Raw genomic sequence first — 12,150 nt, 5'->3', positions numbered from 1 at the left:
ACCAAGCTTAAATGAATTATGTCCGAACTGATAGGTGTGAAGCTATATAAATACCAACAGTGCGAATCATCGAACAACAATTCTTGATGTAGTTGACATCTCTCGTAACAAATACATCTATGCAATAATGGTATGAGAGTGATAATCTTGCCAGTCTGACTTATCAGAAAAATAATCAAATGATCGTTGTAATGTACATTTCACATCCAGGTATTTACTACATTGGACAGATTCAATAAATATTTCAGAAAAAGATCCTTGAAATCAGGAGTTGAGGCTCAGTACCAAACAATGACAATAATTAGCGTCATAAAAGGTACACATTAAACATCTCAGAAACTATTCCGCATTAAGAAATTTGAAACCAGGAATCTAACTTTACCGCGCAACTCAAACGGTACTTGTGGGTACTGTTGCCCTTTTAAGCATGATGTGTACTCTTCCCGTGTCTGTGACGGAGCTTGCCCATATAATGTGGGTGCTATAACCAATAAAGAAATAATAATCCTACAATGGGTGCTATTCCTGTGTCGTTGACAGAGCTTGCCCATATATTGCGGCTGCTATGCTCAATGAAAGACAACAATAGATAATCCTACTATGACGTCAAAACTCTAAAATGCTGAATATTGCTTCGCTGTTAACGTCTTAATACTGACACATAATATACATGTGTGTCTGTGGGAGGCTTGACCCAAGAATATCCATATTCTGACTTCATTCTACAGAAGTAATTTGGAGCACATGGTTCAGATGCAAAAATACATTATGGTATAGGAATGAGAAAGTATTGATGTACTGATATGTGATTGAACATAGCTGGTTGCACTTATCAACAATTATCACATTGTATATCCTGAACTGAGTCCATTTAAGTACACATAAATAAGTACAAAGTGATGAGCTGTCTTGTACACTATCTCCATCTTGACGATGTCCTTGGGGTAGTTTCTGTATGAATACATGATCTCCATATTGATGGCTGTGATCAGATCTCTGTGGGAGAGACACATGTACTTGCTTGGACTGTGGTATCTGGGTGTTTCATCCTTAACTTGTAGGTTGTCCATCAGATGGTTGCTGCATGATGCTCCATTCAAGATGGCGGCGTTGAGGATCCATGTTGATCAAGACGCTTGTAATCTCTTCAAGTAGGCGTAGAACTTGGGGAATCATCCTTGATACACAATGTTTATGGTAGGCACATAGAAAGGTTTCAGAATTGGGAGTAAGCTAAAATTTACTCCAGCCGGATTCTAACACCAAATTGTCAACGCGTAGATACGTGTCGACTGGGGAATTAGCTCATAATTAAGACGAACAATACGTTGACAAGACGAAGGGACAGTTGAGTTCAAACTTCTTTAGTTACATGACAAACAAATACACTAGACATAAATGAGGTGAGCGGAGTACCTACCCAACCCCAGGGCATTTCCTACGAGCGGCATTATCCAGCTCGTGGTCGTCCCAACACAGACAGTCGGAATACCGGACTCGTACTCTCTTTTGACAATATAGATGTGAGCATACATATACAGTTCTTGACAACAATGGACAGGAGACGACTCAACAATGACAGATAGAACATGGAGAACGATACGTTGACAAGACGAAGGGACAGTTGAGTTCAAACTTCTTTAGTTACATGACAAACAAATACACAAGACATAAATGAGGTGAGCGAAGTACCTACCAAACCCCAGGGCATTTCCTACGAGCGGCATTATCCTGCTCGTGGTCGTCCCAACACAGACAGTCGGAATACTGGACTCGTACTCTCTTTTGACAATATAGATGTGAGCATACATATACAGTTCTTGACAACAATGGACAGGAGACGACTCAACAATGACAGATAGAACAACAATAGGACGCCCGTTACGAGTGCAATCTTTGACTGACTACATAACTTCTATACTTGTGATGGGTTGATTCTTCCAATTCCCTTAGCCTACTTCGCACAGCAACTCTCAGGGAGTGGGCGCTACCGAGTAAATGTGGTTTTCCGCCTCAACTTTTGTTCAAGGCAAAGGGACAGAGCTCATGCTCTGTATACCAGAAAAACCCAATCAGAAAAGGCTGTTGCCACCCTAATCTCGGCAAATCCCTCCTTTGAAACCAAGCCCAAGTTTACGGCCAAAGTTGAAAAGTGAAACATGGCCCGGTACGCTGAACTGGTTTAATGTCCAGTTCAAAACGACATCGAATGACCCTCACTCCTTCACAAAAACTTAGTCAACTATGTGGGGACACATTGAAATCCACTGGAACGGTATTCACACTTCACTGACGTAATTGCTCGCAAGAGTAGAGGTCAGTAAGAATGGGTAAATGTAAGATAAGGAATGGAGTTCTAACCAACTTCACGGTTTCCAATTGCGCAGATCGATGTTCATGCAGTTGATCACTGGATTGTCTGGTCAATACTCGATTACTTACAGACCACCGTCATATAGCTGGAATATTGCTGAGTGCAGCAAAAACTCACTCTAACGAACTTCATTTGCTCATTTAAAGTCATTCCGCAGACGAGACCGTAAACAGTTAGATAAAAAGCTGCTTATGCCGGTTTTGTGAAGCTGCAAAGTAGATTTTCCGAGCTCTGACTGGGCAAAACGAAAGGTTCTCAGTGTCATCTGGTCCCAGTATGGTAGATAAATGGTGGGATGGTGAAAAGTCGATCCGGTTGACCAGGCAGTTGATTCTTCACAATGAAATCCAAGCGAAGACCCAGGAAAACCCATGTGTCCCCTTCTCAAATCGTATTTGGTTGACATCGAGACCATGGAGCTCCGACATACGAGCAGGCATGGCAAACGCCGCCAGGAAGGGTCATAATCATCAGAGACCAGGCCCCGATTTCTCGAAACAAACTTAAGTCTGAGTTTTGACTTAAGTCAGAGTTTTTACTCAAATTTGAGAAAACGCAGGAAATGCATTTTCCAGAATAAACTCAAATAAATATTAAACTCAAACTTAGTAGACAATTTGAGTTTGGTGGATAGATTACTTAAGTTGTTTGGGCTTTTTTATTTAAAAAATGCAGCTGAGTTAAAAATTCAGCTCTTTCAAATTGTCAAACTCAGTTTGAATTTTGAGAAAAACTTAAGTTTGTTTCGAGAAATAGGGGCCAGATGTCGTAAGAAGATTGACAAATCCCAAGCCAGGCGACAGAATTTCCAAGGCTGATCTGCCAGTTCGTAGGAACGCAACAGGGACTGGAGCTCTGGAACCATAGGAATCTTGGTACCAGTACTAGTAGGTATTACTGTATCAGCAGCGAGGTACGTACAAAGGGTGGATGCTTTTAAGCTTCTTAGACAGCTGCAAATGTATTCAGCAAGAGACTGCACTGAGGCTGTAGTGAGAGGCGAAATGTTATGCGTCTGGCAGTTAGTCTTGAATTTTCTCCACTTGTTGTCATGCAGAGATCGACTGGAAGTACAATGGGCAGAAGCAATTGGCTGTGGTTCAGTGAGACGTAACGGGTCGATAAACCAGCTGTGCGCCGGCCAGTAGGGTCATGCACATTCCCAAGATACTGACTGACTGACTGAGTTTGGTTTTACGCCGCTTTTAGCAATATTCCAGCAATATCACGGCTGGGGACACCAGAAATGGGCTTCACTCATTGTACCCATGTGGGGAATCGAACCCGGGTCTTCGTCGTGACGAGCCAACGCTTTAACCACTAGACTACCCCATCGCCCATTCCCAAGATACGACCAGAGCATCCTGACCCGACGCCAGTGAGTCTTAGACTGGTGAGACGAACCTGGGAAGTACATTGTTGAATCTGGTTGCGAAGTGGTCGCCTTGGGAATAAGAGCTCGGGAGACAAGCCAACCTGAAGACCTGTGGATGAAGCATCCATTCAGTCGGAGACGGCCGGTCTGGCCGAGACGAAACATCGGCGATGCCATACTTTATCCCGGGAATGTGTCTGGTTCTTGCCGACATTTCCAGCTGAAAAAGGAGCATCATCCAACCCAAGAGACGAGTGGACCTTGTCGACCCCAGTTGTTTGATGTACTAAACGGCGGTTGAGTTGTCGGACTGGATGAGCAGACTGGTCGATCGCAGCTCCTGCTCCCAGAGTTCATTGACATGCAGGGACTGCTCCTCTTGAGGCCACAGCCCTGACACTTGGTACTCGCGAATGTGAGTTCCCTTCCCTCGAAGTGACGCTACCGTGAACAGGTGATAAGTAGGGATGAACGGCGCAAAATAAACTCCTCTGCAGACGTTCAACACGTCGAGCCACCAACAAAAGTATGGGTGGAGCGACGGAGGTAGGTGGATCAATAGATGTGGATCATCGGCCTTCAGAAAGGGACAAAGAAGAGGTAGAATCCACAGCCCAGACCATTACTTCAAAGTCCAATGAAGGATGCGTATGAGCATCTTCCTGAGTATCCCACAAGACAGGTAAAATAGAGTGCGATGTATGAGGGACTGCGTTGGAGGGAAGTCATCCCAAGCAGCAGTAGAACCAGGTGGGTTCATCAGATGAGCAGAGTTCACTGTCGAAAGTTGAAGAGATCGCCGCATGTGAGAGGTTTGACGAATGTTGAGGTTTCGTAGAACGAAGCAGATTCGTTACACAAGCTCCTTACAGCGAATCATATTACAGTTTGTATGCAAGTAGACGTACTAGCAAAGTGTAGAGTTTTAAGCCTTGTTTTGAATTCCGGAAGTTTAAATATTTTGATTGAATACCAAATGTACACATGAAATAAATCGTAAGTTCTGGCTAAGATAACAATCCGATGGGGTGTTTTCATGATCCGTCAATGAAGATGAAGTACGCTGGGCTTTTTCCACAGACGTCTTTCTAGATTTTGAGTAAACCATTTGGCATTGATGGCAAGTTTCCTCTTCCCATAGTAGAAAGAATCATACAACATTCACTTCAAATTTCCAAAATGTCAGCTCATCAGCTAAACCAGAAAGAGAATGATCAGATTAATGTGTCGCATGATATGCCGGAGGGCATGATGCGTATTTTACAGGGACTGTGGACGCCCGAGAATGGGAGCACTGGGGCATGTTCGTGCGAACAGTACATGAGAGACCGAAAACCTTGTTTCCAGTTTTTTCACTCAGCTGTCGATCATTAGAGAAACAGTGAGATAGGATAAGATTTAAAAAATTGTTAAATCATTACAACATTCAAAACATTCATAGGGCTTGCTACCACTGTCAATCCTCGTGTGTCTGCATATGACCTGATTGTGTAAACTGTTATCCATATCCAACACATTCATAAGGCTTGATTCCACTGTGAATCCTCATGTATGCCTGAAGGTCACCTGATTGTGTAAATGCTTTCACACACACAATGCACTATGAGGCTTGATCCCGATGTGAATCTTCACGTGTTTCTGCAGACTACTTGACTGTCTAAGTTTTTCCCCACATGCAAATCATTCATAAGACTTGATTTCACTGTGAATCCTCACGTGTGTCTGCAGATGACGTGATTTTGTCAATTGTTTCCCAAGTCCAACACACTCAAACAAGTTTGATTCCACTGTAAATCGCCAGGCGTGTCAGCAGACTACTGGAATGTGTAAAATTTTCACACATTCAGCACATTCATAAGACCCGATTCCACTGTGAATTGTCATGTATGTCTAAGGGTTACCTGACTGATAAAATGTTTTCCCACATACAATGCACTAATGACATTTGATTCCACTGTGAATCCTCATGTGTTTCTTGAGGTAACGTGATTGTGTAAATGTTTTTTCACACACAATGCATTGATGAAGTTTGGTTTCATTGTGAAGCTTCATGTGTGTCCGCAGACTACTTGGATCCGTAAATCTTTTCCCACATTCAACACATTCATGAGGCTTCATTCCACTGTGAATATTCATGTGTTGCTGAAGGTGACTTCGTTTTGTAAATGTTTTCTCACATACAATACATTCATAAGGCTTGATTTCACTATGAATCCTCCTGTGTACCTGCAGAGTAGTTGATTGTGTAAATGTTTTCCCACATTCAACACATTTATAAGGCTTGAGTCCACTGTGAATCCTCATGTGTTTCGGAAGATAACTTGAATGTGTAAATTTTTTCCCACATTCAACACATTCATAAGGCTTGATTCCACTGTGAATATTCATGTGTTGCTGAAGTTTACTTGGTTGTGTAAATGTTTTCTCACATACAACACATTCATAAGGCTTGAGTCCACTGTGAATCCTCATGTGTGCCTGGAGGTCATATGATTGTGTAAATGTTTTCTCACACACAATGCACCGATGGGGCTTGATTCCACTGTGAATCTTCATATGTCTCTTAAGATAACTTGAATATGTAAACTTTTTCCCACATTCAACACATTCATAGGGCTTGATTCCATTGTGAATCTTTATGTGTGTCTGCAGATTACTTGAATTCGTAAATGTTTTCCCACAATCAACACATTCATAAGGCTTGATTCCATTGTGAACATTTATGTGTGTCTGCAGATTACTTGAATTCGTAAATGTTTTCCCACAATCAACACATTCATAAGGCTTGATTCCACTGTGAATCCTCATGTGTTTCTGCAGGCTACCCGATATTGTAAATGTTTTCCCACACACAATGCACTGATAAGGTTTGATCCCACTGTGAATCCTCATGTGTACCTGCAGACTATAGGAAAGTGGAAATTTTTTCCCACATTCAACACATTCATAAGGCTTGATCCCACTGTGAATATTCATGTGTTTGTGCAGGCTACTCGATACTGTAAATGTTTTCCCACACACAATGCACTGATAAGGTTTGATCCCACTGTGAATCCTCATGTGTACCTTCAGACTAGTGGAATGTGTAAATCTTTTCCCACATTCAGCACATCCGTGAGGCTTGATTCCAGTGTGAATCCTCATGTGTGTCTGAAGGTACCACGATTGTGTAAATCTTTTCTCACACACAATGCACTGATGAGGTTTGATCCCATTGTGAATTTTCATGTGTTTCTGAAGATTACTTGAGTAGGTATATTTTTTCCCACATTTAACACATTCATGATGCTTGATTCCTCCGTGAATGTTCATGTGTGTCTGAAGGTCATATGATTGTGTAAATGTTTTCTCACACACAATGCACTTATGAGGCTTGATTCCACTAGGAATCTTCATGTGTGTCTGAAGATTATCTGACAGTGTGAATGTTTTTTGATATTCAGCACACTCATAAGTCTTGATTCCACTGTGACAGAGCATTGGCCTTCTCGAGTCACCTGATTTAGAAAATGTTTCCGAGCTCTCACACATGTATATGATAGTGCTTTGTTGGACCACTATGTTTTTCATGATTTCAAACCATCTGTTTCTTGGGTTCCAATAACATGCTCTTTATTGAGATCACCGGTTTCCAGGTTTCCAATAATGATTTCTTTCATGAGATCACCAGTTCCCAGGGTTCCAATCACATGTTCCCTCTTGAGATCACTGGTTTTCCAGGGTTCCAATAATGGGTTCTTTCATCAGATCACCAGTTTCCAGGTTTGAAATTATGGGTTCTTTCTTGAGATCACCTATTTCCAAGGTATCAATAAAAATGTTTTATGAAGTGGTCTCCTGTTTCCAACAAACCGCTTTAACAGATTCCATTTCTTTCGGTGACAGAAAAAAGGATCTTGTGGATTGCTTCCATCATTTACCAATTGATGTTATGGTGTTTACTGAAAACATAAAAAAACGTCGTCACACGCTTATAAGACCTGGAATAGGGACTATTCACAATATGATGGTATGACACATAGCACGATCACAAACCTGATAATGTACAAATGTCTTCCAACACAGAACATAATATACTGAAAGGCAAAAGAAACGTCGTAATATTGGAAATGGCATTTAAGTATCAATGAAGTATTTGAAACTATTTTCTTAAATATACAGGTAGTCAAGTTTGAGAAAGTGTCAGTGTATTTAAGCCTATTTTTTAAAAAGAAACTACGCCACTGAAATGCAGGACCAACTTTCACCAGAGAAGGTAACCCCTCTCCATTGTCTCCAACGCCAGTTTTACCGCTGTTGTGCCCACTGGAAATGTTCCCGGCAGTGACGTCGGTTGAAAATTGGGTCTCCTGGCAGGACGTCGACAAAACAGGTTCCTGGCTTGGAGATGTCGCCGAATGGTTCGGTCACTGACAGGTCGCCTGTGGTTTTCTATGGTCTTCCGAGCTTTTCTGTGGCCCTTGCGAGTCAGTCTTGCATGGACGATATGACGGTCCCAGCAACGTGTTGTTAAACAGGGTCAACCACTGCGTGGACCGTCATCAGTGCTGATGGGAGCGCTTTATCGCTGTCTGAGACGTTCTATCTTTCTTACGCTGCAATTAAAGTCATCAGCAATGACTTGAGCACATTTGCCAGTGTGTAGACGTCCAATGACTTGTTGTCGTTGATCTCTCGTTAACCTCGCCATAGCTGTAGTGTTCAGAAAACAAATGAATGACTGACATTCAAGCCGACAATTTATGCCTGAATGCATGCACGATGCATGTGCTTCTCTATTTCAATGTTGCATATGTGCGGACTCTTCCCTTTCCACAAACAAAAGCATTTCTAATCTCGATCTCAAACAATACTTTGTCGGGCAAAACGGGCTATACGACAACGATTCATGTTTTTCTCAAACTTGACTACCTGTATATTTAAGAAAATAGGTTCAAATACTTCATTGAAACTTAAAAGTCATTTCCAATAATACGACGTTTCTTTTGCCTTTCGGCATATATACAGCTTAGCGAAGTGATTTTCAAGGTGCAGTATGGAAAATACCAATGACGTGATGTATATTGATCCTCTCTATAGCCTCGCAATGAATTGTATTCAGCTGATTAATATCCATAAGTTTACTGATGCTACATATCTAAGGGCCATGACTGGTTCATATCCTGTCAACCCGTGAAGGTCCGGGTTAGAATGACTGACTGAGTTTAGTTTTACGCCGCTTTTAGCAATATTCCAGTAATATCACGGCGGGGACACCAGAAATGGGCTTAACACATTGTGCCCAAGTGGGGAATCGAACCCGGGTCTTCGACGTGACGAGCCAACGCTTTAACCACTAGGCTACCCCACCGCCCCCTAGAATGTGCCTTCAGTAACCCATGCTTGTCGTAAGAGGCGACTAACGGGATCTCATCGGTTCCAATTTGCGCAGATCGATGCTCATGCTGTTGATCGCTGGATTGTCTGGTCCAGACTCGATTATTTACAGACCGCCGCCATATAGCTGTTATATTACTGAGTGCGGCGTAAAACTAAACTCACTCAATCACTCATATCCTGTCAAAACAAAAAAACTGAATAGATGTCTTGCAAATCGGTGTGCAGCCAGATTATATACGCCATTGTTTAAAATTGGTTAAAAGCAATGAATATATGATTATTGTTCCATTTAGCTCCAATATTGTCATCAGTATACTAGGACTGCACAGTATTACCAATATACCAGTATATCGAATTATGCTTTTCATACGATACGTATTGCAAATTTGTTTTTTGAGAACCGGTATATTCAACAGGGTAAAGAACATATACTAGCATTTTGTAGTTATTCTTATGATTTAAATTACAACCTACACAGACCTTCATTCACAACAAATGTTTTCCTTCATTATTGAATGCAACATGTTATATCTGGGATTACACCGTGAGGGTCCGGGTTAGAATATTGGCCTGTCGTTAGAGGCGACTAACGGGATCGGGTGGTCAGGCGCGCTGACATCTGAAAGATCTGTTCTCAGGCGTGAGCGCTCATCTGATACTGAACTACCTTAGGGAAGTTGATCTATATCATAAATTGTAACTGTGAAATGTCACTAACGAATTTACCTGTTTTTCAATTTAGTGCTATGACATTCTGTTCCTTAACTGACAATGTAATGAATGTGTGTCTTTGAAATGAAACCACTTTGTACTTACAATGTATATTAATGCAGACTTGTTCTTGTCACTATATGGCTGGAATAATGCCGATGTGACGTAAAGCCCAACTCAACTCAACATGTCATCGGTTCCCAATTGCGCAGATCGATGCTCATGCTGTTGATTACTGGATTGTCTGGTCCAGACGCGATTATTTACAGACCGCTGCCATCTAGCTGGAATACTGCCGAGTGTGGTGATAAACTAAACTCGGTCCTCTTCCACCCCAACCAAACACTCCCCATGCCTCACTCCCCCAAACAACATAAACCCAATCCCTATAAACTTTGGCATGGACATTGACTCCATCCTATAAACACAACCAACCTCACCTCTTCCCTCCCCTTGCCAACCAACAACCACCAACAAAATCTCTGCCACCAAACCCATAAAACGCCCACACATCTCCCCAAATGAAACCCCTCAAGCAAAAAAACAACGCGAACATTTTTAATGTAAACACCAATTCTAAGGGTTTCCCCAATTTTTTTCTAATTAATGTTAATGTAATTATTCTCTTTATTTATGCAACAAATATTTATCAGTATATCTCATTACGTTCATAATAGATGCAAAACCTCTTCATAGACAGGTTACAGTAATTTATCGTAGTGATGAATACGAAACTATGTATACAATGTTATGGTTTTACACTGTTGAGCGCACGTTTGTTGGTGAATATTCGTCAAATTGAATGATACGTTATGCTAAAACAACCAAATTCCGATTAATCGAAAATATGTTTTTTCGATCGATATTTTTAATCCTTTCGATTGATGTTTGATTATTTTCGATCATCGGAACACCACTAACCAACACCCCCAAACACTGGCAGACATTCATACAGGGGCTAATCCACTTAGACTCACGGAACACACAAACAGACATTCAACAATATATCGACATAGCAAACACTATCCCATCTCAAAGTCACTCAATTCAGAACTATCAACATGAAGCAACCCTCCTCATACAGAACCAACACCCAAACAACCTCTCTCTCGCTCAGGACAACAACACTACCCACACACGCGCAAAGTACAAAGTACAAAGTAAACCTAGGTCGCAAAAACCCAACACTATGCAGATACTGGTTCTCATTAGTGTTGGGAATTGGTTAAAATCTCATAATATCAAATGTTCCTGTTATCTTTGTTCATGCACACACAAAAATAAAGCAAAAACATGTAGTAATTTGGGTCTTTTGCAAATTGCACAAAATCCATTGGCAAATTTCGCATATTTAAAGGATGATTAGTATGTTAGGAACACAGATTTCCTGGATTCTTTAAGATGAATTCAACCATGACTTGGAACGAGTTTGTAGTGCTTATGAAATGTAAATTTAATGACACAGACAAAACCAACCTTGTGTAAAATATTGTTGATGCAAACAAGTGTTCCAAAATTGGTTGTGTTCGATTATGAGAAAACACAATCGATTACTTGGTCGTTTAGGCACAGCGACCAATCTTCGATTATTTCAATTAATCGGACCACCACTAGTTCTCATACACCCACACATTGCAGATACCGGTTCTCATACACCCACACAATGCAGATACTGGTTCTCATACACCCACACAGTGCAGATACCGGTTCTCATACACCCACACAATGCAGATACTGGTTCTCATACACCCACACAATGCAGATACTGGTTCTCACACACCCACACAATGCAGATACTGGTTCTCATACACCCACACATATGCAGATACTGGTTCTCACACACCCACACAATGCAGATACTGGTTCTCATACACCCACACAATGCAGATACTGGTTCTCATACACCCACACAATGCAGATACTGGTTCTCATACACCCACACAATGCAGATACTGATACCGGTTCTCATACACCCACACAATGATGATACTGGTTCTCATACACCCACACAATGCAGATACTGGTTCTCATACACACCCACACAATGCAGATACTGGTTCTCATACACCCACACAATGCAGATACTGGTTCTCATACACCCACACAATGCAGATACTGGTTCTCATACACCCACACAATGCAGATACCGGTTCTCATACACCCACACAATGCAGATACTGGTTCTCATACACCCACACAATGATGATACTGGTTCTCATACACCCACACAATTCAGATACCGGTTCTCATACACCCACACAATGCAGATACTGGTTCTCATACACCCACACAATGCAGATACTGGTTCTCA

General features: G+C 41.5%; 1 protein-coding gene across 1 annotated transcript; it reads right to left on the bottom strand.

The window, feature by feature from the left end:
• Nucleotides 1-4,035: 4,035 nt before the first annotated feature.
• On the bottom strand, nucleotides 4,036-7,366 carry LOC124253083 (gastrula zinc finger protein XlCGF8.2DB-like). Its single transcript, XM_046686804.1, has 2 exons — nucleotides 6,524-7,366; nucleotides 4,036-4,190 (listed from the first exon to the last, which is right to left on the bottom strand). Exons 1-2 carry the CDS (start codon nucleotides 7,317-7,319, stop codon nucleotides 4,036-4,038), a joined length of 951 nt encoding a protein of 316 aa, XP_046542760.1. The 5' UTR covers nucleotides 7,320-7,366.
• Between the last annotated feature and the right edge of the window lie 4,784 nt (nucleotides 7,367-12,150).

The sequence above is a fragment of the Haliotis rubra genome, unplaced genomic scaffold (assembly GCF_003918875.1).
Source record: "Haliotis rubra isolate DU_JTF1 unplaced genomic scaffold, ASM391887v1 Scf531, whole genome shotgun sequence".
In the NCBI taxonomy this organism is placed as follows: Eukaryota; Metazoa; Mollusca; class Gastropoda; order Lepetellida; family Haliotidae; genus Haliotis; species Haliotis rubra.
The sequence above is the reverse complement of the archived record's forward strand: the minus strand, read 5'-3'. Positions and strand labels throughout refer to the sequence as shown.